This window comes from Syzygium oleosum, unplaced genomic scaffold (assembly GCF_021117445.2).
Source record: "Syzygium oleosum isolate NSW1041296 unplaced genomic scaffold, Sole_v2.1 Sole_v2.08, whole genome shotgun sequence".
NCBI classification, from domain to species: Eukaryota; Viridiplantae; Streptophyta; class Magnoliopsida; order Myrtales; family Myrtaceae; genus Syzygium; species Syzygium oleosum.
In genome coordinates, this window is record NW_026607492.1 from 1608188 (window position 1) to 1635480 (window position 27293).

At 41.0% G+C, this 27293-nt stretch overlaps 3 protein-coding genes across 8 annotated transcripts; 1 reads left to right on the forward strand and 2 right to left on the reverse strand.

The window, feature by feature from the left end:
• Positions 1 to 492: 492 nt before the first annotated feature.
• Positions 493 to 6725, reverse strand: LOC115672621 (glucose-6-phosphate 1-dehydrogenase 6, cytoplasmic). 3 transcript variants are annotated; one of them, XM_030594476.2, is made up of 16 exons: positions 6551 to 6725; positions 5593 to 5825; positions 5169 to 5254; positions 4735 to 4801; positions 4478 to 4664; positions 3789 to 3946; positions 3641 to 3709; positions 3373 to 3431; positions 3105 to 3141; positions 2806 to 2877; positions 2544 to 2691; positions 2297 to 2392; positions 1785 to 1855; positions 1329 to 1444; positions 1022 to 1067; positions 493 to 912 (listed from the first exon to the last, which is right to left on the reverse strand). In XM_030594476.2, the coding sequence occupies exons 2-16, from the start codon at positions 5767 to 5769 to the stop codon at positions 745 to 747; spliced, it is 1557 nt and encodes a 518-aa protein (XP_030450336.2). In that variant the 5' UTR covers positions 5770 to 5825; positions 6551 to 6725; the 3' UTR covers positions 493 to 744. The 3 variants fall into 3 exon arrangements, with proteins under 3 accessions (XP_030450336.2, XP_030450337.2, XP_056169701.1); XM_030594477.2 differs by lacking the exon at positions 6551 to 6725 and adding an exon at positions 6411 to 6550; XM_056313726.1 differs by lacking the exon at positions 6551 to 6725 and adding an exon at positions 6139 to 6327.
• Positions 6726 to 10349: 3624 nt separating this feature from the next.
• Positions 10350 to 13919, reverse strand: LOC115672622 (plant UBX domain-containing protein 1). 4 transcript variants are annotated; one of them, XM_056313729.1, is made up of 8 exons: positions 13673 to 13919; positions 12495 to 12585; positions 12325 to 12393; positions 11873 to 11940; positions 11595 to 11724; positions 11405 to 11509; positions 10723 to 10942; positions 10350 to 10608 (listed from the first exon to the last, which is right to left on the reverse strand). In XM_056313729.1, exons 1-7 carry the CDS (start codon positions 13757 to 13759, stop codon positions 10737 to 10739), a joined length of 756 nt encoding a protein of 251 aa, XP_056169704.1. In that variant the 5' UTR covers positions 13760 to 13919; the 3' UTR covers positions 10350 to 10608; positions 10723 to 10736. The 4 variants fall into 4 exon arrangements, with proteins under 4 accessions (XP_056169704.1, XP_056169703.1, XP_030450344.2 ...); XM_056313728.1 differs by having other exon boundaries at positions 10350 to 10602; positions 12489 to 12585; XM_030594484.2 differs by having other exon boundaries at positions 10350 to 10629; positions 12489 to 12585.
• Positions 13920 to 19015: 5096 nt separating this feature from the next.
• Positions 19016 to 27067, forward strand: LOC115672637 (AUGMIN subunit 6). The gene is made up of 13 exons (XM_030594505.2): positions 19016 to 19397; positions 19556 to 19612; positions 19738 to 19832; positions 20867 to 21017; positions 21848 to 21973; positions 22060 to 22216; positions 23146 to 23206; positions 23286 to 23604; positions 24873 to 24998; positions 25118 to 25279; positions 25399 to 25648; positions 25739 to 26212; positions 26437 to 27067. Exons 1-13 carry the CDS (start codon positions 19182 to 19184, stop codon positions 26475 to 26477), a joined length of 2235 nt encoding a protein of 744 aa, XP_030450365.1. The 5' UTR covers positions 19016 to 19181; the 3' UTR covers positions 26478 to 27067.
• Positions 27068 to 27293: the final 226 nt, after the last annotated feature.

A 27293-nucleotide genomic window follows, 5' to 3' on the forward strand; every position in this document is an offset into this window, starting at 1 on the left:
ATTCATTTTTGTAAACGATACAAATGATCATTTTTAGAAAAATATTCTCCAAATCATTCGTTTTCTACGAAACAAACGGAATCTAAAATTGGGCGAGTTCATATCAAATCAACCTGGTCGAACTCACCTAATGATTCATGCTAATAATTCACCCTCAACGTTTAGTTCAATATTCCAGTACACGCGGGGAAGTGAAATAGTACTAGCACTGGTTAGGGTCACAGCATTTGCTTCTAAGTCCATATCGACACTATTTTCTTACCATTCAGGAAATGAGTCTGGGCAGTTACTTTAATAATTAGCTCTTGTAAGATTGTATCGAGTTTAATTTCCGAAATTGCAATATCGCCGGGACTTCTAATAAGCTTCGGAAATTAGTTAAGATAATCAGCGATAACCAAGTTAGTCGCCACCATTTAATCAATTCGGAGAAATCAAAGAGCTGTAATCGAGTACATAACTACCAAGAGAAAATTACGACACCACTCGTCATTTATTGAAAAGCTCAATGGCATTTATTGTTTCAAGTCCACACACAGCACCTTCTTACTCTAGAGGTGGCACCGTGTTAAAGCTTTCTTTGAAGCAAAAGGCCGCCAGCAGCAGATATAACACCTTGCTACTGTATGCAGGTAGGTATGTAGCACTAGTAGGTAGTACAGTACCAAAAGACAGAGGCCTCAAAAACCTGCCAGCTTATAGGGCACCGGACCGAAAATTTATTCGTGGAAGGTGTCTTCATTTCTACAAGGTTGGAGGGATCCAAATGTAACCGTAAGTCTGAACGTAACCCGCTTTTTCCAGCAGCTCATCCGCTTCAACGGGACCTCGGCTCCCTGGTTGGTATGGAATTGGCTTGAATTCACCACCGTCAATCCTGTGAAGAAGCGGTGTGAAAATCTCCCAAGCCGCCTGCAATTGAACAATGCAACCGTCAATAGGCAATCCCGTTTTCGCATAACCAAAAAAATTGTGCCGTCTTGTAGATGGAAGTTTCACAACTGTATGGCAATGCTCGTACCTTAAGTTCATCTCTCCGAACAAAGTGCTGTTGGTCACCCCTCATTCTGCAATACCAAATTTCACCATTATTGATGGAAAGAACCGCTAAAAGATAAAGCAAGACACCTGTCAATTTCATATTATTCAACTTGCACTAATTGAAGAGGCATGGTTTATGTTTTTTCATATTGGATACCAGAGAAAACTATCCTTATTAGAATTGCCCGCCCAAATGCAAGTCTACTCCACTGAGCTAAGCTCCAAACAAAGAGCTACAGGATTTTTTAATGTTGGAAGTACTCTAAATAAAGAGGAAAGAATTGTACGTGTCAAGTATTAGACGCTCATAAGCCTCAGGAATAACGACACGTTGATAACGTTGCCGATATGACAAATCAAGTTCGCTTTGCACGGTTGACATCTCCAACCCAGGCTGCTTGACCTGCATGAAAAAAATGAGCAGATTATAGATCGCTCTCGAACATCATGATTTTATCCTCGTAATAATGTCACAACATCAATGAAGTGTGCTGCATCTACAATTCCAATCTTTAATAGAAAATAACAAATCCAGACAACCTAAGAGTGAGTTATACTGACGCACTACCAAATCCTGCATATGATACCATTGACCTCATTGTCAGCCTATTACTTGCAAATAGATGCTAGCGTGTGTGTGCGCGCACGCGCGAATTTATGCACGTAACGTTAAGCAGGCATTAGCAACAACATTCTGGCCATACTAACTCTACAGAAAGCTATTAGCAAATCCAGTCACATACCGTGAGTTTCATGTACATGGCTTCAGAAGGTTGTAGGCGAATTACGAACTCATTTCTCCCTTGCTTCTTACCTGAAGAAAGGATGCCATTCAAGTAGCAAATCAACCCATTGCCAAAATGAAATAACCATAAGAGAATAAATATATGCAGCAAAACAGGAGGACCTGAAATATTTGACTGTTTAGTACATCACCAAGGTATTTCACGTGGCCAAAATTCATAATCAACAAGTTTTAAAACCCGAAAGTTCAAAACATGAAAATTTATTGTTCTCTGGTCGGTACATATAGGCCTGTCTGGTAGTGAACCCATTTTCTAGTATATACCATCACATATAGCGCAACTACACAGCAGACAGGACACATTCCCTAAAGGTCATCCTCAGGCTTATGCTTTAAATGTCGGTTCCACCTAAAGAAAAAAAAAACCAACAGTTTTTGACTTAACCAATGGATTGACCTAGCACAAGCTTCAAAAAATCAGTGGAAAGTGAAAAATGTATACTACCGTACATTTGAATATATCCCCAGGAACATCCTTAAATTGGACACGTATCTCTGCTTTTCTTGAGTTTAGAGCTTTCCCTGCCTTTAGTATAAAAGGAACGCCTAAAAAAGGATGGCACAAGTTGTTAGAGCAGTGAAAACAATGTTATTCAGTTGTTCATTAGCATATGCCCGTGAGGACTTAGCTTATATATGAAACAAATGTCCATAGAAAAGTTCGAAAGTAGTTGCTTTCAACGTCCATGTATCACACCTTCCCATCTTTCATTATGTATACGTAGAACCATAGTCGCAAAAGTTGGAGTATTTGAATGGTCAGGGACAGTAGGATCGTCCCTGTAACCTTCATATTGTCCAAGAACAACCTCTTCATCTTTAATCGGAAGTACTGATTGAAGGACCTGCATGCATATGTCATAGGATAATCAGCAACCAACCAGTATTACATGCCAAGGCATACTGACATGCTACCAGTTGGAAGTATTTCATTGTCATGCCATGGAATTAGAGAATACCTTCACTTTCTCATCCCGAATGTGCTCTGGTTTGAGAGAAACGGGTTTTTCCATGGCAACCAGACAGAGAACCTGCAACCACTCAAATTTCATTAATCAAATGAAGATCTCTTTCCCCCTTAGATGATACGCATGCTGTTGAGTTTAGTTTATAATTTCTTCTCTGCGGGTTTGAACACAGAGGATGGGTGATGGGTATGTAGCGGGGTAGCAAAAGGACATGGGGAGAAATGGGGCTAGGTATATCTCCCTAATTTAATTTACGGCACAAATAAATAACAAAATCAAAATGGCAGTACCTGCAAAAGATGGTTTTGAATAATATCACGGATGATCCTGCAAAATTCAGATGGCACAGTAAATGGGTCTTAGTATCAAACAAAGCATAGAAGAGACAACCTCATGATGAGTAGGCATTATTAAAGAAAAATCATCAAGTAAACCATCATGAAAGGCGTAAGACATTTATATATTGTAAATGCACAAGATAATTCGATGATAGAGAAACAATCCCTGTCCAGACATCTAGTTTGATGGACAGGAAGAAAATATCAATGGCGTGCATACCCGTATTCATCAAAATATCCACCACGACCTTCAGTTCCAAAATCTTCTCTGAAGACTATCTGCCAAAGATAGAAGCAAAGAATATACATATAAATAAGTACACTGCAACTATACAATAATGAAACAACAATGCCAGTGATCAACAAAGCCATGTTTGTAGTGCTCTTATTTCAAGGACAATGGCACACAGGCACGCAATAATGAAACCTCGTCAAAGAAGCAAATTCATCAATTTGCCAAAGTAATAACTGTAGACCACGGCACTTACCTGCACGTTAGCAATATTATCGCGATTCCAGAGGGGCAAAAAGAATCGATTTGCAAAACGCAGTACCAACTGTACGAAGAATTAGAAGTGAGAAGAGGTAAGAATATTTAGAGAATGAAAAGAGAGAGCGCAACAGATATATATCTACCAAATTCTGCACGAGTTCTTTTCCGAGATAGTGATCAATACGGTAAATTTGTGGTTCATCAAATAATTCTCCAATTTGAGTACTAAGTTTTTCTGCGGATTCGAGATCCCTGCCAAAAGGCTTTTCCACGACAATTCGAGTCCATCCTCCAAGATCAGCTGAAAAGGCAAGATGTGGTAGTTCATATATGTTAAATAGAGACATTTTGTCAAAACATAAAAATAAGCCCTAGCTCTTATTGCCCAAAACTTTGTCCCCAACTGTAAATTATTCGAAAGACTCGCAATAACTCCAACAATTCAGCCATGCAAATCACTTCACAAACTTTTCGTTATCATCCCCGAAACAATTAGAGAGATGCCTAGAAGAAGCTTTTTACGTACAAAAACAGGCAGCAAACCTGTTGCCTAGTTATAAAAAAGTGATCCCAAGAACTAAAGTGGATCTTTTGACTGTTAGCATAGCTGGACGAAGATATGAGCATATTAAAGTGGCACCATGCTCTCCCTAAGAAGATGCATCCCAGGCTATCTTGCTAAACAACCGCTGATTTATAAAGGGCCAGTGAACAAAATTAGATTGGCCTTCAATTACTAGTTAGCACTCCCATAATAACTTTCAAATTAAACACAGATGTAGAGTAATTATTCAAGCAATATAGATACATAAAGCTTCACATATTCTCTTACATTTGTTCATGCAGCAATTTCTGATCATCTTGCAGACAGAGGGATATACAGATGGGGGAAGTGCCAGATAAAACAATCTCCTCGATGACCCTTCGTAACTATTTTTTGCAATTTCATGCTCTGAAATTTCTTTGTCCAACTTCTTAAAACCGTCTTCATCATCATAAGAACCACTTACATATTTGATCTGAAAGTAACCATCGAGAGTTAGCATGAGAATGCATTGTCAAACTCTAGTTACTAGACCAGCAACTAACCAGCTCGAGAAACTTCAAAACATCGTCAGAGTGCTCGGATGAAGCAGCCTTGTTATCAACAAGAAACCTGATACATCGATTGCCAATGAGTTTCATCCATTGTCAATACTGGATTCTTGTTATGAAATTCCTGAAGCTAAAATACCGGAAGATTATGCATATCATGGCTACTATAAAGAAACACTGAGTTGGTTACCCAGAAATAGATAATCATGAAACAGTTTACGTTCTCAAAAGTAGTCCCAAGTAAGTAGTAAGGATAAAATAATGATTTTCTCCTCCGTTCATATTACGCGAAGCAGAGTTCAAAGAGATAAACAAAATATGTTCCATCTTAACCATATCATAGAAGGCAGAAAGTCCAATGAAACATTAAAAGGAGAAAATGACGGCCAGATAAATGGTGCAAAAGTGAATGTCAACGGATATCTTACCCGCGGATGCGATTTCTCAACTCCTCATCTGATATTTTAGTCCTTGCATAGCCAAAAATGTGAACTTCTTCTGATGGTAAAAATCCCTGCACCAATTCATCCAGTTTAAGAGCTAAGATAACTCCTATGTCCACAGAGCCAAAAAAAAAATTAGGAACTACCGGTGAACAATGTTATTGCAATAATAGGATTTCCTCAAGTAATTATAGAATCAAGACGATGGTGAAGTCCAGACAAGGACACAATGGCATAAACATCGACACGGCAGTCAAAGGTCCATCGTTTTAGCAGACACTCCTGCAACCTACGGTTAGGAAAATGCCATTCCAGAAACAACCCAGTGCTATAAACCTTGTAAAGAACGAAAGTCCACTTAGTATGCAAATTGATGCGAGCGTATCGACTACAGTAAACTACAACAGACCTGGCGGTAGAGATTGAAGAGTGCGGGGAAAGTCTTCTTCTTGGCAAGATCTCCAGAAGCACCGAGCACTATAATCGAGAGGCACCCAGTTTCGGGCACATTATCGATGTCCTTCGAAAAGGAATCGCTCCTGAAACTGGATCTTCTCTCAATGGACCACTCACCCGATCCCATCATTTAAAGAGTTTAAAGACAAATACGCTGCTTCACAATTGAGGGAGCACCTCTCGGATCTGCAGTCAAAAGCAAGAGATGGGTCAATTCAAGCACAAAAAAAGAAGGAGAATTTGATCACCATTCGGTCAGAACAGAACAGAAAGCTAGAAGTAAAGATGCTCGGCACAATCATTTCAAACGAGAAAACAAAGAAAAGAACTGGGAACGAAGATTCGCCATGCACACTGCACCCAAACCAACAAAGACAGCATGATAAGCAGATCACTGTATACCCACACCCTTTTCTCCTCCCTGGCTCCCCCAGTCAAACTATCACCGAGCGAACGAACAACAGCAAGAATTGCTCCTCGGAAGAAACAAAGTCCTCACCTTTCGCCACCGGAGGAAACAACAATCAAACGCGCGTGCAAGTCCCGAAAGCAAAAGCAGCAGCCGGATCCGGAAGCGAGGCACAGAGAGAGAGAGAGAGAGAGAGAGAGAGAGAAGCAAGGACGGACCAGACAGACGACAGAATTCGGAGGTTTGAAAAGGGTGGGTGGCGATCGACTTATATTTAATTAAAGAAGAAAACCCATTAAGGGTCGGAATCAGACCGTCACGGAAGCGTCAGCAATTACGCAAAACGAAAAAACTAAACTTACAAAGAACGAGATCAAGAAGAGGCCAGCGAACCGCGCCTGCCCTCCTGGCGCGAGCACCGAAGCCGAAACAACACACGGATAATGGGAGCCTGGGAGATGGAGTAAAGGGTATGCAAGAAATGGGGGAGAAAGCCGCTCACCAACTCGGAATGGTCGCGATCGATCGATCCATCCATCCGTCATCCATGGATGCCCTTCCTGCCTGACCTCTCCCGACCAAAGTGGTCCTTGCCCAGCTCTGCTGCTTCCGGAATTCAACGCGTGGAAGCCAATTGGCAAATTGGCCCAGTTTGACCTCTCTCCTCTTTTGAATTTAGGTAAAGGGCATCTTTTGGATTTTTCATTTGCCTTTGCTAAAACAAATGGCTGACGCACTTGCTGCGCGGGTAAATATAAATATATTCGGTAATTATTAAGAGTAATTTCGCGTCGCATTTTCTCGTATTTTTCAATAGCAGAAAGATATGAGTTTTTCTGCTTTTTTGGGCCTACGGCTATTATCTAAAAAGGGGGTGTTTCTTTGGCTTCTCCGCATAATAAATTTAGGAAAAGGTCATCTTTTGAATTTTTCATTCGCTTTTGCTTAAAAAAATCGGATGACCCACGTGCTGCGCGGGTCGAAACACGGGACTATAAATCTATTTGGCAATTATTAAAGAGTAAATTGCATTTTTTTTTTCAATGCAAAAATGAAAATCTGTAGATATTAAAGTAGAACGGTGAAAAAAAAAATATGGAGTTTGTTAGAATTTTTTTTAGTATTTTCTTTTTGGGATCTAATATTTCCTTTTACATGATAGCGTAGATAAACTATCGGTATTGCAAGCCAGACTTCGCACATTGTACTAGATTCATCTTTCCAATCTCGTTAGAGACTTTTAGAGACGAGCTATTAATGTCAGGGCTCTAAATATTTGAGAGAAACTATCTCTCGAAGCGTGGTTTCACAAATTGTCCCGTGAATTTTCGAAAACAAGAGTCTAACTATTTTATCACGCAATCAATCCCTCAAAAGTCAATTACTGGGACGTGTTGCATAAGAAAGCGATGGCTTGGACCGGGGCAAGCAATTTATCAGCATCAATCAGCATCGAAGTTGGTGTGAAAAGCATATTCCTTCAGAGAGAGAAGGGGGCAAAAGGGACAATCTGGATAAGCATTTGCGATGAACCAAATTGGAAAATACGAGGGAAAACGAAGATATCTAAGATTGGACATGAAACACGAAGTGCTAATGTGTTATAGTCGAACTGAATGAATTATGCAATGCCATGCCCTCGGTAATGGCAAAGATGAGACCACCATATGAAAATCTCGGCTGTCAATGTGACTTTGTCGATATCTATTTGCATCCAATTAAAAATGGCAATCAATTTGTGAAAACGTTAATGCGTAACGTGTAAGGAACAATTCATCGCATACGAATCGAATTTGCCTGCCACAAGTGATATTCCGAGCGGGTACTTAAGTAAACTACCCATCAAATGTATTGCGGTGCATTTATTTCGCACCTAACTAAAGTTTATCATTCAGACAAAAAAAAAAAAAAACTAAAGTTTATCACGTCATTTTCACGGTTTAGCTATATAGCATTATTTTGCTTGAAATTTTGCTGCCGGTCGACACCTCAACGAGAGACAGCTCGCCGTGCAATCGAAATTCATCTCCACAAACTCTACCATCGGTATGAATACCGAATCTTTTGCAAAATAGAGAGAGAGAGAAAAATTTTCTTAGATGAATCATATCATCATAGAATAAAATTTCTCGCGCATGAATCTTAATCCGGTTCAATCGGGCAACTTAAAGAGGGAATGCAACAGATGCCATGTTCGGATATGTACAAACATAAATCAATGTTGTTTGGGATACATACATATATAGTGTAGCATCAATCCCCCCCGATGAAACATTTTCAATGCTTGATGTCGAAGTCATTGGGGCCCTTTTAATGAGAGGGACCAGAAACCGAAAATAAGGGAAAGATGGGGTGGGTCCATTTGATAATACCGGCGGTTGCTGAGGAGCAAACATCAACTTTTCTGTTTCTGACCCCTCGATTTTGTCTTCTTTCATTCTAATCTTCGGGGCCATTATTACCAGATTTTTCAATTTAGTACGGCCGCAGTGCGCTCCTCCCGACCTGCCCGAATTCAGAAACCTCGAAAACGCGTCAACGGATCGCCTGCGTCGCGGTCTAGACGAACCGGGGCCGCCAGGCGGCCGAGATCCCCAAAAGATGTCGAGAATCACGAGGCTCCCCGCCCCGGTCCGATCGGTCGGTTGAGACCGCGCGCGTCCCGTGGTCGCGGGAGCAGGTGATCCCCGCACCGCACGAGCCCAGCCCCACGTCATCGCCCCGCCTCGCATCGCCCCGCCCCGCCCCGCCCAGCCCGCCGGGAGGGAGGCCGAGATATTCGTGCGGTGGGGGCCCACGACCCGCGGTCGTGATTCGAGCTTTTTGGAGTCGAGCCGCCAGCACGGTTTGACCGAAACGGGATTTGATCGGGCCGCCGTCGCTGACTTTTTTAGTTAGATTTAGAATTTCATTAATGACATCACGCATGAAATGAGAAATTCCGATCACTAGATCGCCCCCCCCCCCGGGCGGATTCTATGCATCCGAGTTCATTGATGTCGCATGGACCGGATGTATATATATTCGGAGAGGAGTTTTTAGATCATTATCAATAAATGCGCCGATCCGAAACGGTAGCGGTTATCATCCTCGAAATCTGTACAAAGATTGACAAGACGGGTTTATAACCAGCCCGCAATGGGCCCGAGCCAAAGCCGATTGTATAAAAGTAAGAAATAGGAAAGTACGTCACTGCTTTCGACCCTTGTTACTCATAAAAAAACAAGAAAAAAGCAAGCGCATCGAGAGATCCGATTCCTCCCGTTTCCTTCTTTTTGAATCCCCAACCCCCCCATGTCTCGTTCACGCCACATGGTCATAGGTTATTTTGGACGTGATTTCTTCAAATACCTTCTCTTGTCCCCCTTCAATTTTGGCCCTACCCCCCTTTTGTCCTTTGCAAATGAGGGCACGAACATGGCTGTTTTATCTTCAATTATTTTCCGAAAACGCACAGTCGATGTAATAATTGAAGGAGGTTAGTTGGAAACCCGTTCTTTTTAACAACCACGGCGAGCAGGTAGGTAGGGCTCCCACCCGCAATAACCACGCGTGTGATTAAAGTCTATAAAAGCCCACCACCACCCATCCGTCTCTTTCGCTTTCATGATCTTCCTCTGCTCGCACACCTAACCCCCCCGTTCTCATTCACGGGTTCGTCTCCTAATCTCTGCCTCCATCGAATGAACTAGTAGCAACCCCAAATGCCAACTTGATCGATTCTCCCTTGGATCTGTCAGGACCATGTTTTGACACGGGGGTACGCGGTCTTCGATCCCCATTTTTTCGTACGACGAACCGGGTTTACGAGCATGCGGAGAGATGGGAAACGGGCGTCGAAAGAGGGGACGGCTCGGAGATAAGGCGAATATCCTACCCGCTTTGGAATTGCTGGACTCCGAGAAAGATTTTTGCCGGATGCGGCTGATATTTCATCTCGCATCAGTCGGACCCTGGCAATGCGGCGTGCTGAAGGCCAGAGAGAGACATGTTACATCTCCTTACTGCCTCCGAGGACTATGATCCAAATATGAACTTATGTTTCGTACTTTAGGGAATCCCGACTAGTGACGCGCAGCTATTCGATCTCATCACCACGGGCCCCTCCGAATGGTCGGAGTAAGCAAAATCCATCGCACACCGTCCACGACTCCGGGGACATCAGGTCATTGTGGTCTCCGGTGGAAAGGATAAAGGATCGGAATAGTACCACACATACAAGGCCATTCCTAAACCCCAACTTGAGAATGTAACCTGAAACTTAAATGCGGCGTACAAAGAGAGGTTGCAAGACCACAATCTGGCGAACCGTATGGATATACATAACTTGACAATCAGAAAGGACGCTGTTGATTTACAATAAACACAATCGAAATACAAGGTTCTCTCCATTAGGAGAAAATCACTTGGTGAGTTCCTTATGACATCGTTCTTCAATTCTTAAGGATTCTCTCCTTAACCATCTTCGACTAAGTCACTTTCAGAATCGAGTGCTCAGTTGCCCACAATAACTGGTCCAAAGTGTCACGGTCGGTGCAAGTTGCCCTGAAATAACTGCACCTGCATCGAGATCAGCATAATCTGAGAAAGGAGCAAAACTAGAAACCGTAAAGTGAAAGATATTGAACAGGGGAAAAAAAAGAGAGTTTAAAGGTGATACTCAGGACCACGCACGTATTAGCGTCAAGTCACATTTTAAGCCACTTTGGCTTAACAGGCTTTTTATCAGCAGGCTTGCGATCTTGGACAACAGGCGGAGGAGCTGGCTCTACAGATGCCGGTGCAGATTGAACCGGCTCTGCCATCTCAATGTTGTGCTCCCAGTCCTTCAGAGCCACGACATACTCTTGAAGGAAAGGACTCATCTCAGCAGCTGCTATATCCTCATTTGAAACTGACAGGGAAAGACACAAAGACCATATTAGCATTCCATCGTCGGAGCACTCCCATGTAATCTACCATTGATGTCACAAAAATCAATAAGCAACGGATTAATGACATCCAATCTTGGCGAAATAAGCATTTAACAAATTATCCAATTGAAATGGCGGCGAACGTACAGCGTTAGGTAGTTCATGTGAGTGGGTCAGCTTTCAGTATGTGTTAGTATACCCAAAACAAATTACCAAGAGGGAACTGTAAAGGTGCTTCAGCCTTGAGGTGCTAACTGCGCTCGGGGCAGTTTTGGAACACTTAGGGACGCAATAAAACTTAAAACTGTTTTGTTAACACAGCTTAACTAGCGAGCATCCAATAGAGATAAGCCACTCTAAATAAAACACGAAGGAGCAACCCCTGGTGAGCAAAAAACGAAAATGAAGATACTACATTTGAGGTCAATAATACACATACAAACCTTTCTGGGCATCATATGAAAAATAAACTATTGCCCCAGGAATGAAGCCGGCAGAGTAAAAGTCCTGCGACAAGTCTTTTATTTGCTTCTTGGGTGGAGTAGTATCTGAAACATGATCAGATAAATGCATTACGCTTTGGCTTCAAAAAACACATTCTCGAGATGTCAATATCAGAAGCATCAAACGTACATATATAAAATGGCATTTCAGGTTTAGCGACCACTTTCTCAAGGAGAGCAACCAAACTCTCTATTTTCTCTGATGGATGAAATGTAGCCTCTAGCGTATGATTATCAGGAAACCGTACCCTTATAGTAGTCTGCATTACAAAGCAGATGATTTTTAGGGGTTTGTTGCACAAGAAACCAAGATAATACAAGCTCCATATCGAGATTACAAGCTACATGTTCAATAGGGTAACAAAAAGAAAATCATATTGGGCACTGGTGGAGTAGATATCAAATCACCTTTGTTATTCTTGAGCGCCGTGCTGCCTCTTCTGCTTCTCGGAGTTTTCTGGTCTTTAAATGTTTTTCTGCCAAAATCATCCGACCAAAAAATCAGCAACCACATAATCCAAGATTGTTATTAATGTGAACATACTTGAAGATGGAACTAGAAAGGAACTCTTTTATCAAACTAAAATTTCAAATCACCAATAGCAATAACGTAAGGAAACAGCACCTCTAAGAGCACACACGGAATTGCAGTGAATATATTTTCCACTCCATCCTAATTTGTATTTCAGGCCAGGGATTCAAGGTCCAAGAAGGACACATATCCCTAACTTTATACCACAGCTGATTAGAAATCAGATGTCTTTTTCCCAAAACATCCAAAAGGGAAGCTATCCGACCAGTAAAACTTAGAGCCTCTTCCTCTATTTGCACAATTAACATGATATATTGTTGGATGATACCTTCTTTTTTGGTAGTCAAAAGTCGGTGATAATCCTCCGCAGTGAACTCATAGAAGTCATCTGTTTCATCTGTTGTCAAATACAATCAGACAAGATGCCCGGACATGTAAAAGATAGGTAGCTTAGCTTAGAACTGAAAATGAGTTAGTAGAACTTGTTCTTACCAGTACCTGGAGCTACATTTTCTGTCAGAGAACTTGCTGAAGTTTCAAACACACGTATTTCACGTCCAAATTTTTCGTTTATTTCAGCAAGCTTTGCCTGACATGAGCTAGAACAATCAACCAAATTGCAGGCAGCAAACCCAAGACATGTAAAATATCCTCCTCACACAATAAAAAAGATTCTAAAACCTTCCTTCCATGGATGATGTGTCGTGTGTTTAGTTCTGCTATGGACAGTCATGTCAAATTATTAGCAATGATCTTAGGCAATATCAGGCATCTAGTGATAGCTGGTGCGTGATAAAGAAGACATGATGAAGTCAGTTGAACTTGTTATCGTGGATGGCCCTTGTCTAATTTAAATCAGAACAAGAACACACAGTAGATGAGGGCCAAAAGTGGAATAGACAATCGGCAAGAAACATGTTTAGAATGTCACATTCCACTAATGTAGATGAGAAAAGGCAAGGAAGACTACACAACTCCATAACTCTAGGCAAGACACAGGTCAAACACGAAGCACGAATCAGATAGCTAGCTATATGACTTTGGGAAAAAAAGCATGCAAACTCATGAACTTTAAAACCACCTGTAGAATAGATTTTCCCCCACAACCTAACTGTCCTCCTATACTGCAACGAATCAATTCTTGGTCTCGTATGCCAACACTCTATGCAACTGGCCTACCAGGATCTCTCCGCCTCGTATCGTACTTGACATTAACCAATTTTCTTTCCCTTTCATGGATAATTCTAGTCAGCAGGAAGCGCTAGAGCTACCCTTCTAACCAATGTTGAAGAATGTCACGAGATTTTTCAAAAATCACCACAACGGACACGGACCGGTGATCAGATACAGAAGCAAGCAAGCTGCTTCCACAATGCATTGTCTAAAGCAACAACCAAGGCAGACGATGCTTTTGCCCACCCACCCTTTTCTTTAAATTCATCCCTGCTTAAACTAAAGCGTGCAACATCCTCGTAGCCTCTCTCCCTCTTCGAAGCCAATGCACCTTAAAAAAAAAAAAAAAAACCCCTCCTTTACGCCTCACTTGAAGCCATCGACAATTTGGGAAACAAATTAGACCGATCGAGCAAAAACCCAAGAAGCGCCACGATCGCAGCTGCGATCCATCATCAACTAAGGAACTAAATCAAGAACACAGAGAGAGAGAGGGAGAAGACCTTGGCGGGTTCAGCTTCCATGGGGTCGGGGATGGCGAGTCTCCTTCTCTTCAAAAGCAGGTGAGAAGAAGAACCATCAACTATCATCACATAACAGAGCTGAACCGAAATCCAAATCGGAATCGGAATCGGAATAGGAATCAACGCGTCGCAAGCGATGGAACTTTGGGGAATCGTGTGCGCGCTTGCCCGTGTGAGTTTGGAGGTAGATGCTTCGCTTCGCCTTCGCCTTCGATGTCTTGCTCGCCTGGGCATCAAGTCGGGGACGGCACGTGACGCTGAGGAACACCGTATTTGCGGCGAAGGATTAGGTCGGCGCCAGTTGGCTTCTTGGGCCAACGCTCGTTCGGGCCCAAAGCCCATTCACTCGATGGGCTTTTGGAACCAACATGTTGGAATCATAATGATCTCTAGCAAGTCTGACCATTCTCTCTCAGTTGTTTGAGACGTGATTCATGCTCCCCAACCGATAGGAAGGTACGAAAGTCCCGCTTACTGATGAGCGGGACGGGATCCGGGGGCACCCCGACGGGGGTCGTAGGGGGCAGCTTCCTCTAGTTTGGATTTGGCACCATGAATAACTGCTAAGTATAATTGATAATTGTAACAGAGAGGTGAGGGATGTTAATTGTAGTGAAATTATCTGCTCGATGTAGCCATAGTTGAAGGTTGAATCAAGATGAAACCTTATTTCTCGATTTTTTTTTCTTTCTCGCCTTTACTCTCTATTTCATTGTGTTTATGCGCTTAATCCTAATATCTATATAATGTGTCATAAAACAAAATCAAATAGTAAAAATCGCATTATCTTACACGAGGTCATAATTTAGAAACATGTGATGAGCAAATCTTTAGCTAACTTGTATATCGGGAATTCGTTGGCTCCTTGGAGAGAGGGATCTCGACTTCTAGCACGTTAGGGGGGGCTGCGACGATGAATACATCGGCTCCGGATCTTGAGTTTCATGTGAACGCAGTGATTATAGTTCGAATAGAATCTATTCATAGTGGATGTGGGACTGTTATGGCAAGTTCGCGAGAGCGCAGTCGCCCCAATGCCCCTCCCTACAGTTGCACTTCTTAAATTTTTTTTGTGCTAGTGTAATTTGTCTTCTTGGCTTAATGACGCGAGTTTCGATCACCGGATTTGCGAATTCTTTTCTCTATAACTATCAGGAGCAAAGAGCCGTATTTTTTGGTTTAAAATCATCATGTCCATCGAGATAGAACGAGCACTATGCAAACAAAGTCCGAATCATCCGAGTGTTAAAACTGTTAGGATTAGGTGCACAAACACAATAAAATAGAGAGTGAAAGCGAGAAAGAGAAATCGAGACACGAGATTTATCCTTATTTACCCTTAAAGTAATGCTACATTCATCAGAGCACTATAGCTAGCAACCTCACACCTCTCGATTACAATTCTCAATTACAATATAAAAGTACTATATATTTAGGCGGTACAGTAGCTATTCATAAGCCTAAACTCAAACTATCAATAAAATACAAGCCTTAATTATAAAAGTCTTTTGACGGCTAGGGGGCAGAGTTAGGGTAGCCCCGGACCCCACTCGCTCACCGGAGAGCATAATACCCATGCCCTTTTTCGATGGGTATATGAATTGTACCCAAACAAAAACATGCTTAAGATTTAAGATAGAGACCCGCTTGTCAGATGTGAATCGCGATGTCCTCTGTTCACAGGGGAAAATTGTAGGAAGCCTCGTCCTGACTCGTGCGTTTTGCCTTCTCTTATGTCGTGTACGAACGACCAGGGGACCATTCATCTTTAGCCTACGATTCAAGCAATTCGTAACGTGCCCTGCCTGATACGCCAACTTCATCGCATATATAAAGACAAAAGTACATGCCAACTTCATCGTCGAGCCATTCCAATAAGGGTGTCATACAGATTTTCATTCTTTACACCAAACTTGTTAACGAGCACCCGCTTAGTTTTTAAGCATCTATATACCGTCTTAATCATGATATGCGTCCGAGCTTGTTTAAGCGCTCGAATAAATCATCATCTGGTAACGATTTTCTCGTCCCAATGCCGTTTCGACCGAATGCTTATTATCGAAACATTGTTGTAAGGATGTTATTAAAGAGTGCCTCGCAAGCGCTTACTAAAACAACCGGTCAAGGAAACTCTGGGACTTTCGAGGCATGGATTCATCTCGTGTTATGTGTTATGAGCAATAGATGATTTTGAGAATCTAATCAATCCACATCGAGCATACTTAATGAACGTAGACGGAACACTCATCAATACGACCCTTGTCGTAATTATCCTAGGGATTACCGATTCACCATATAATGATCCAAAAATCGAAATAGAAAAAGAAAAAAGATCACATGCACGTCGTGCATCTCGACAAACTTTTCTTCTGAACACCAGAATTTCTAATTCCGATTGGTGTGTTCGTTCCATGCGTCACCGCCACACGTAACCTTCGCACGAAGTACCTTTCTAGTGTGGGGCAATTATCATCGACCGCCCCATTTGCTCGGGCGAATATGGACTTTGTCGTTTCCGTAACTCTCCATCTTCCCTTTTCCATTTTTCTTCCATAGATAGTTAAACAACCGGTCAAGGAAACTCCGCGACTTTGTAGGAACGGATTCATCTCGTGTTGTGAGAAGCAGATGGTTTCGAGGATCGAATCCGTCCACGTCGGTATATTTAATGAGCGTACACGAAACACTCATCAAGACGTCCCTCGTTGTAATTATCCAAAAGGGTATCATCGATTCACCGTACGGTAATCCAAAAATCGGAATAGAAAAGTAGAAAAGATGATGAGCGTGCCGTGCACCTCAACAAACTTTTCTTCTGAACACCGCAATTTTCTAATTTCGATTGGTTCCTTCCATGCCCCCTCACTTGCCCCCGCACTCGCCCCCGGGCGAAAACGTACTCCATCGTTCCCGTAATTCTCCGTCTACCCTTTTTCCAATTTTGCTCCCCTTCGCAAGCTTCCCTAAAATGCAGAGCTGAAGGAGCGGAGATAGAAAGGGGAAGCAGACGGAGTGGCCATGGTCTCCGATGAAGTTTTCCGTGGGCAGTGGGAAGTTCGGGTGACGAGTCGTTGTTGGGGGAAAGAGGACCAGCTTCGTGGATCCAGGAATTAACTACCGGACCGGGAAGTCTTTGGGCAAAAACCAAAAGCAACGGGGACAACGGAAGACCGGCTTTTTCGTAACAGCGGTTTTTCTTGCTGATCCTGCAGAGAGGAAAGAGACAGTTTGAGGCGTAAAGAAAGTGAAAAACCCGATGGAAAGTCTTCCCATTGCGCGAAGACGAAAAGGAAAAGCAAAGCAAATCCCAAATCAGGCCGGGCAGTAGTGGTGAACGGCTCGATTCCTTCCCCAAATTTGTGGGACGCCCAACCCCCAAACGGAAAACCCAACAAAAAAACAGGGGGGACCCAACCCCCCAAAAAAAAAATTTTAAAAAAATGGATGTTCCGAGAAGGGTTTTTTTTTCTAGGAATGTGTTTGGTGAAATGTTGGTTTACATGTATTGGAAAGGGAACGAAGAAGGATCGAACAAATGGGACATCGGAGGTTGCAAGTGGCATGCATAATATGAATAACGGTTCTTCCATGCGAACCGCTAGACTTCAAACTTGATTATGGGTGCGACAGCACGCCTCGGGCCATAGGCCCGATCGAAACTTCACGTCCAGACTTGATCATTTTGTAAAGAAGATTCGATACAGCTAGTTTGGGCAAAGAATGCTGGACCCGATCTTTGATCCGTCTTTTGAATCAAGTCTATAAAGTGACAGACATGTCTCAACTAGCGACGAGTTCCTCGATTTACTCATAAATGAATCGAATTGCAAATCTTTTACTCAGCGGGCTTAACAAGACGAATAATATTGCCAAACAAAAAAGATGATCGCTATATGAAATGGCTGACAAATGGTGCCTTGTTTAGACCGATAAATTTTTTTGTCACATCAACTCTAGATCTAACAAGAGTTTAATCCATCCTAATCAGATCTTGCTTTTTTTTGCGGATGGGGAAATAAAAGTAAAAAGAAAAAGCACCAACCATCATTTGCCGAAGAACAAAAATAATATAAAGAATAGCACGTCTTTTTATGTGCTTTTTTTTTTAAAAATTACGGCACGATGAATTAAAAATCTCAAGTCCGAAGTTTAGAAGTTCAACTGTCAAGATTTTTGAACAGGACGCAAAAAAAAATATTCAGGACACGTCTAGAAAGAAAGTCGTTGGCGGAGTCTTTTATAAAAGTTTTAGATCACATTACAACTTATGCGTCTGATGTGATTGTCGTTTTTTTCACTTTCTGCTTTGTCCCTTTTTTTTTTTATAACTTTTCTTGCTCGTGACTTGACTTTCGGAAGAAGTCAAAAGTTCATGATTTTTCGAACATGTGAAATGCTGTACCGGGTAATTTGTTTTCTTAAGAAAATGACATCTTCAAATTTTTAGTTCGTTCCAATGTAGTCCACGAATATCGTCTAAGAGATTTAAATTTATTCAACATAATTCATGAATTTTTCGTACATATTTAATTTAGTCCATATATTATATTATTCAATATTATCATTTTATTAATTCAAATTCAGAGATTACATCAAACACGAAACTTGTGATCTGGTAGTAACACCGAACGTTTAGAGTAGTTCTTAGAGTATTGAACATTTCATATAGTTTTTAAGGACGACGTTTAATATTTTTATATAGTTTAGAGCTATATTAAACATAATTGAATAAAGTAAAAGTTCATGGAGGATATTGCATATTAAAATAAAGTTTAGGGACCACATTCAACAAATTAAAAGTTCAGATACCACATTACACATTACGCCAAAGTTTAGGGATTATTTGCGTTATTATCCCAGTTTTTCTTTTGCACGGTTTTTGAATTAGAAGTACCATTTCGATTCTTAAATTCAGAAGGAAAAATTAAAAACATTTTCATAAGCTTCATCTTGAAACTCGATTTATCTCGGACCTGGTATACTTAACAAGTGCGTCGAAAGAACTCGTGAAGGCAATTAGTTTTGGCAAAAAAAATTAAAATAATAAGACTAGTAGTGTATGGGTTCCGAGAGGAAGGGCGTGGTAAATTTCATAAATTTTTTAAATTTGCCCCCAACTTGCAACTTGACCCACAATTCCGGGGGCAACCGGCAATTAGCCGGTTCGACAAAGTCTCAGATTTGAAATAAAAAGTTTCAACAAAAAAAAATCAAAATCAATTTTTTTTTGAATCAAATTAAAAAAAATTTGAATAGAATAACCAACCGGAGTAGAAGAAAAGCAAAAGAAGAAGAAGAAGAAAAAAAAAGGGGGGGGGCGAAGGATAAGCAGCAGGCGAGCAAAAGCAAAACCATCGGAGAAGAAAACGAAGATCGCCACCGTCGCTCTCGCTCGGAGAGACAGACTGCAGAAGACGACGACGACGACGGCGGCGGAGGACGGTGGAAGGAGGAGGAAGGAGGAGGACTGGTTTTTCCGCAGCGGGTGATGACGATGGACAGGGAGAAGGAGAGAGAGATAGAGCTGGAGAGCGCAATGTACACCAATTGCTTGCTCCTGGGTCTCGATCCGGCCGTCATCGGCGTCGGGGCCTCCAACGGCACCCCTCGCGTCGGCCTCTTCCGCCACTCCAACCCTAAGCTCGGCGAGCAGCTCCTCTACTTCATCCTCTCCTCCCTCCGCGGCCCCGCTCAATCCGCCAAAGTAAATCTCTCTCTCTCTCCCTCTCTCCCTCTCTCCGACGTGCATTCGCTGTCAGTCCGACGCCCCGTGCTCGTGCGATCGGAGTCTCTCCTTTTGGTTTTCGTTTTGATCTCGCTGTCCCCGGTTCGCTAACGGTCGGGATCTTCCCCCCCGCGCAGGATTTCGACAGGGTCTGGCCGATTTTCGATTCGGCCCAATCGCGGGACTTCCGGAAGGTGCGGTTTCTGTGACGAATTGAGTTCTCGTTCTGTCTGTCTGTCAGGCATTTCGAATTCCGGTTGATGGCTTGTAGCTTGGCGCGTTGATTTCGTTCTCTCAAACTATTATGCTGTGGTTTAAGGTGGTTCAAGGGATCATCAGCGAGCTCGAATCGCAAGGGGCGCTTCCCAGGAGCAATTCCAGGGTTTCTTCGCTGGCTACGTGTTGCGGGCCAAGGTAATTGCGCGGCTCTTTCGGATCTTCGTTTTGCATTTTTACTTGGGTACTTGGAGCACTAAGGTTGTAGTTTGCATGGACTCTATGGGAATCGTCTGAAATTGCTTAGTTAAGCTTGCTTAGGTTGAGAATTTTAGTTTTCCCTTAATTCCTAGGAATTAAATTGACCAGCATGGCCATTTGGCTTACTTGAAATAAGGAAGTTAACCTCAAGAATGAGGGTTAAATATTATTCAAAAACATCTGTGGCATGTGTTTTATTCAATGTAAGCTTTTTTTTTTTGGTCAGATATTCAATATAAGTTAACCGCCGACGATTTATCAACAAAAGAAAGCTTAAAATCTAATCCAAATACTACCTCCATTATCTTGTAAAATGCATGCAAGTTTCTCCTAGACATAGTTTATTTTGTATAAATATAAGTAGTACATGATCAGCGAGTACGATAAATGCCGATTATTCCATACCCTAGTGTTATAGATTGAATCAAAAGATTATATTTAGTTCAGTGAAAACAAACTAATGAGTATGCTAGCTCTTGCGGTCATGCCATGTTAAATGATGAAGTGACACGTTTTCTACATCTTTATTTTCTTATTACCGAGCAAGTGTTGATGATTGAAATTAAAGGACATGAATCGGAGTTTATGAGCAGAATTTATGTGCAAAAGGAAATGACTGCAGTTGGGCTGGAGATTGGAAATTTGAAATTTTGTTATATAACTGAAAATTTCCTTGTAAGTAGGCTGTTGAATCCCTTTTGATAGCTTGGTGTGACTGGGACATGGTTTCTGGTGCCATTGTTGAGATTATATCAGATACGAGAACTATGATATTTTGTGAATTTGCAAGGGTGGTTTTAGTGGTCATGGGAGCTGTGCATAGATGAGAGTTTGAGCATTTGCTTCTCGGATGTAAATTTTGATGTACTTTTAGATCCCCAATGATATTTCTTATATTTAAGACGTTATTGGGCCTTAAACTTTTTTTTTTTTGTGATAATTGACTACACAATTCTTATTTGGTGTTGCAGATTTGTTGAACTCTTATGGCAACTTTCTTTGCATGCTTTAAGAGAGGTTCATAGGCGGACATTTCCAGCCGATCTAACTACTAATCCTTTACCAGCTTCATTGACAGATGTAGCTTTCTCCCATGCTGCCACCCTACTTCCGGTAACAAAGGTATAAACGGTTGTTATTTATTACTTATTGGAGATACCTATTGTCGCCACCATCATCATTTGACTAAGGTTGTTTTGATGATAACAAGGCAGTTTAATTTAGCATTGGCCTTTTTGTATCCTTGTCTATATGTCTCCATCTTTATGCACTGGGCTATCTTTCGAAATATAGACACCACTTTACTCCGGTTGACACTGGAAGAGCAAAATAACAGTTAGGAAATGCATTCGCTATCTTTCGAAATATAGACACCACTTCACTTCAATTGTCACTGGAAGAGCAAAATAACAGTTCGGAAATGCATTCACTAGCATTGCCCTCCCGTGGTAATGTGAGTTGCTAAGGTTCCTTCTGGCTGTCTTTTCTTGGTTGTGCTTTTAAAATTATATAAGTTTTAAAAATATATAAGTAGATCTGGAGACCAGAGCGAAGTCACGTACGTGTCAGAATGGACTCCATCAAGAAGAAGAATTAATTATTAATTTTTTTATCATGAGCCTTGGGTCTTATTCAAAATGTTCTACAATATCCTATCAAATAGTGACATCTGGCTTTTGCTATCCATATGCGAAGAGTTGGCAATAATTGTAGGAAGCAGTACGTAATGACAAATTTTGTGCCTGGTTTTGGTGAGATATGAATATTAATATCAGGATGCCAGTGTTGAAATATATGCGATAGTCTCTGTAGGCTGTCATTTCTCATTGCTATACAGTCGGGATTTTCCATTTTTACTATCTTAAACATATTTCTATTAAAAAAAAACTTTTACTTTGAGACTGATGAACTTAAACTTTGGGAGCATGACTTGAATAATTAATTTTCCATAGGCTAGAATTGCATTGGAAAGAAGGAAGTTCCTGAAAAATGCAGAAACAGCTGTACAGAGGCAGGCAATGTGGTCCAATTTGGCTCATGAAATGACTGCAGAGTTCCGAGGCTTGTGTGCTGAGGAGGTAAAACTCTAGCTCATTGACTAACAACTCTCACGGATAAGCCATCATATGTAGGTCTTTAATGTGCTTAAGAACCTGGATCTCAGGCTTACTTGCAGCAAGAATTGGAAAAACTGCATGATTGGAGAAACAAAGTCAAGTTGGAAGGGGAGCTGTGGGATGATCTCGTATCTAGTTCCAGTCAGAATTCTCATTTAGTTTCAAAGGCCACACGCCTATGGGAGTCCATATTAGCAAGAAAGAGTATGCACAATCACCAAGCTTTCTATATAAAAGTTGTGATAATTTTGAATATTTGACTCTCTTGTCCAACTGTTTTTCAAGCAGATGAATTTCATGATTGAGATAAAACACTACAGAGATATCGCTTTGCATCATTCAATCTGAAAACACCATCCTCAAATTTTTTTTCATTTTTGCCTAAGAATCCCATCCTCCATTTTCTTTATATTGTCGATTGGCACTTCTAATGGTGAGCCCATTATTGTGTGATTGATGTCACGAGAAATCCTTGTTTTGGTGTAGAAAGTACTTACCAGTTTCTTCAAATCCTATGTAGATGCCTGCCATGGATATGTGGACTCAACCATTGATTCCATATGGCTCAGTTCTGTTGCTTTAGTTTTCCTTGCATGTTTGGCTTTTATCAAGAAGTTTTTATTCAGAGCTGCAAATGTTCTGTCATCTTTTGAAGACGCTCTTTGTTGTTGAAAATGGTGTGTTTGGAATCGCTTTACTTGTTACTTTTTGCTTTTGGTTTTTTTGAAAATCGCGCGATACACGTACTTTGACTTCTATCCGAATATGCCGGTCCTTTGGGAATTCTTCAAGCTTTAGTTGATGGGACAAAACTAATTTTTAAAGAGAATCTGACCTGAAACATGCGAAACCTTTCAAAACATTCAAATGTTGACATGTAGATTCGTATATAATTTTTCCACAGTTTCTGAAATTTGAATTATATTTTTGATTTTGGCATGAAAAGAAAAGAGTTGAGTTTTGCTTTCTTTAGTCCCAGGCAAACACTCCCGTTGATATTCCTAAGCTTCTGATAGCTTTCACATTTCCCATATCAATGGTGTTTTTGCTATATCATTCCCCTTGTCTCTCTACCATTGATATTGATAAGCTGTTCGCAGAGTAAGAATTACAAGTTACAACCTTCAATGCAGGTCAACATGAAGTGCTCGCTTCAGGTCCCATCGAGGACTTGATAGCTCATCGGGAGCATAGGTATTGTTATCCCCTGTACTAGTTTTGGCTTACAATTATTTTCCATGAACCGACTGATTGGAGATATAATTCTGCTCAGGTACCGAATTTCTGGATCATCCTTGCTTGCGGCAATGGATCAAAGTTCTCAGGTACCTCATGCAGAGATCCTTTCCGTGCAGCCTAGTGATGTTGCTTCAGTACATTCTGATGACAAAGAACAAAATAATGGGTCATATGATAATATGGATAAAGAAAAGTGGAACAACAGCCTAGACGCATCCAATCCTGCAAATGATGAAACGCATTTTCGGGTTGATGATAGAAGTGGACGAATCCACCCAACTGTTGATGTAGCCGAAGTTATAAGACGTTGGACGCATGCTTTACAGCGGATTCATAAGCAGTCACTGCTTCTGGTATGCGATTCTTCATTTACGTTAAGAAATCTTGCACCTTTCATTACTTTGTTCGAGATTGAGATCCTTATAACATAAAGATTGAGTTTGAGCCTTTAATGTCCATCACCAGTTGCCACTCATGAAATGTAAACCGTGTTGCTTATCTTACATAACACATGGTACGATTTTGCAATTTTCAATGCTGTCTCAGTTAGAAAATAGACTACACTTGATGAATTTCGTTGTGTGAAAATTGAGGTTTTGGGTGGGGGGGAGGGTGTGTGGTTACCTTGGTAAGTTGCTTGTTGAGGATGTCAAGGGCTTTGTTTAAGATCATTGGTTTCTGATCTTGGGGGAAGGAAGCACAGCAATGGTTGATGGGTGCATTTTCATTAGCAACCACGTGAAATTTCAAAAGTGGACCATACATCCCAGGCTTTTAAAAACAATGTGGGGAATTTTTCGTTTAATCTTGTTTGCCAATTGAAATTCGTATGGAAAACATTACAGTGATAGAAAAAGATATAATTTCTTATGCTCAGAGAGGGGTTTTCAAAGTGTAATTCTTCCACCTAAATTGTTTATTTCAAACCTTTTGAATTGGTACTTTTGGGTAAAGTCTACTTTTTGTAACACAAATTATTTATTTCACTCGAACCTGTATTTGTGGGTGCTGAAGTAAGCTATGAAATACCTTTTTAAGTTCATTTTCTGTTTTTCCCCCTACATATAAAGTCATAAAATCTGAACTTCTAGTCAATGCATATGAAGATAGTTGCATTTCCAGATTTTTAAGTTAGGGTGTCTAAGAAAGTTCAGGGTTAGAACTTGTGCTTTTACGCTAGATATTTGACTGCCTCAAATATTTTTCTTGATTATTGTGAGAGGAAGTGCTTTTTCGCTCATGCTCATTAGAAAGGATCTATACTGGTCCAAAAGAGAAAAGAAAATTAAGACATTGACCTTATAGAGTGATATGAGCAGACCTTTATTTTGGGTGTGGTTGAGTAAGAATATCTCAGTTAACTGATGTAAATTCGTCTTTTAGTTTTAGAACTAATGCATTAGGCAACTTACAGTGTATTATTTCCTTAAGCCCTATAATATTAGAAAGTACAAACTAGTAAGGCTGGGCATTTGCAATATTGCATAGGTTGGTAACCTTGTTTCTTTGACATTGAACCTGCAAATGTGTCTTCATGTTAGTACTTGAGGGTTGAACTTTCGAGGTTTTGCTTTTCCTTTCCATCAATATCACATAAAATGTTGAATTGTCTCTTGGGCAGGCAAAGGCTAATGATGGGGAGGGTCCAGAAATATTACGAAGTGCAGATGATGGCAGTACAACTGGTCATGTGGAATCATTAGCAGCAACTCTCGCTGAACATCAACAACACTTAGCTAGCTTTCAGGTGATTATTTTTATTATTATTAGTATTATTATTTTGGATCGGGCCTTTGAGGTCCCTTTTACTTGCATTCTATCTAAGATGAGGCTGAAGATCATCTATTGTTATGTTCACACATGTAGGTGCTTATTAACCAATTAAAAGAAGTTGCTCCTGCTATACAAAAATCTATCTCAGAATGCACGGATAATGTAAATAGTATATCTTCCAGTCTTCCTCCAATGATGAAACAACGTGCTCCATTGAACTCACCGAGCCAAACACAGAGCAGCGGAAGAGGAATAGTAAGTGTTCATGTAACTCCCTGTCTTATGTGAGAACTGTAGGTGTAGCAACTGCAACATGTCCATCTTTATGATGTTGCATTTCATTGGCTAATCTGTTTTCCATTTGGATTGTATAGGAAAGTAGTGCTGATGATATCAATGAGATGACTTCAAAAATGTCCAGTGTTCAGCTAGACAAAGTTTCAGCTGCTCCTGCTTTGAAACTCCCACAGTTATTTACTTTGACACCAAATTCTTCTGGAAAAGCTGGAAACTTACAAAAGAGACAAACTTTGGCCGCTCAGAATAATCAAGTGGAAAATGCATCTGAAAAGAAGTTGCCAAACCAGATTTTTCCAAAAAATCATTCCGACCATCAAGCACGAGGTTCGTCTTTTTCACTGCCTTGCCTGTGAATAAAGAAAGTAATTTGATCTAAATAACTCGAGTTTTTCAAGTTTATTTCAATTTATGCAGATAGTGATGATTCCTACATTCAGAATTTGAAGAGATCTGTTCGAGAAGCAGCCCTGTCATCTCAATCCTGTAATTCAGAAGGGTCACGGGATAGCCATTCTGATGAAGGATCTGAGCATTTCTTTTTGCCATTTCCCGTGACTAGTTTATCTCATGTTGTCCCAGAAAAGAAGGATGCTTTGAGGAGCAATAGATTGATTAGATCTCATGTAGACACTTCCTCAAATGGCATTTCTATGACTGATGATAACATTGGTAGTAAGTTTGATGGATTACCTGATGTTATGAGTGATCTGGAATCCCTAAATGACTTTGATCAAGTAAACAGTTTTCTCTCGGCTTCTGTTTCTAAGCACACACCTTCGGCTACACAAAGGTTGTTCTATGACATTGACGGGACTCAGGATCAGGTCTTTTCACCGCCTTTGCTGATGGAAACTTCTCTGTTAGCCGATTCTTATGAGGACTTGCTTGGTAAGTTGTCACGCTATTATACTTTCAAAATTCAACTGCAATTTGTCTAAGATGCAACTGTTAGGGACCTTTGTTGATCTGCTGGTTTTCTAGCAATGACAATTACTGTAGAGGAGTAGGTCAACCTTCATAATTTTTCGCTGGAGATACTGAAAACAGGATCGTATTTTCTCTAAGAACATGAATGGTGACATCTTAAATTATACTATTTTCTTATTGTGCAGCTCCGTTATCTGAAACTGAAGCTGCTCTGATGGAACATTGAAGTGGCAGCCTTACATTGGCCACCTTGTGACACACCTCAAGAAATGGGTTGGTAACTGTGATTAATCACCTTTAAATCCCAATTGGAGTTCTCCCATATCGTGTTATTCTTCCACTGCCACGGTATTGTGCAATGTCCGCATCCTTGTTGTTGTGTGCTCGGCCTATCTCACAAAGTCGACGTCTCTGCTTGGACGGCAATAACCATCAGGCAGAGTTTAACCCCTGCTCAGGGGATGCATGTGACTTGGGGAATATTATTTCGAAGAACCTTCGTTCTTGCATTTGGATGGCTGGTTAGCAATAGATATGCTGTTTTGGCCTTCGGCGAGGTACTGAAAATCCTACTGACAAAGCATTCAAGACTTTGCTGTGAAATCTTTGGCCTTTTGTGTGTGCTTCGGGGAAAAAAAATTGTTCTCTACCTCCAGATGTGTATTCTCATTATTGACCATGTCATGATAGGATAGGAACAAGGAGTTCTTGGAACTTCATGCGATTTGTATTCATTGTCTGTCCACACACAGTTGTCTTTCTTTTGTGTTAACTTAATGCATGGAAGCGAGTCTCCGGCGGCTACATTCACCGGCATCCTTCGCAACTCCTTTTACTTTTGACTATTTAGCCTATCCAATCCCGAGGGCTTCTTTGTAGACTTACCAGTTTTGTCTTTTTCGGCGAAACAAATCTGGTTTCATGATATCGTGGAGATGTATCTGGTTGTTGCGATTACGTGTTCTCTTTTCAATTCTTAAATTGGCTGATGGAGACTGGTTAATGTAGTTGAGAAGAGTTGACATTGGATGGGGAATTTGGA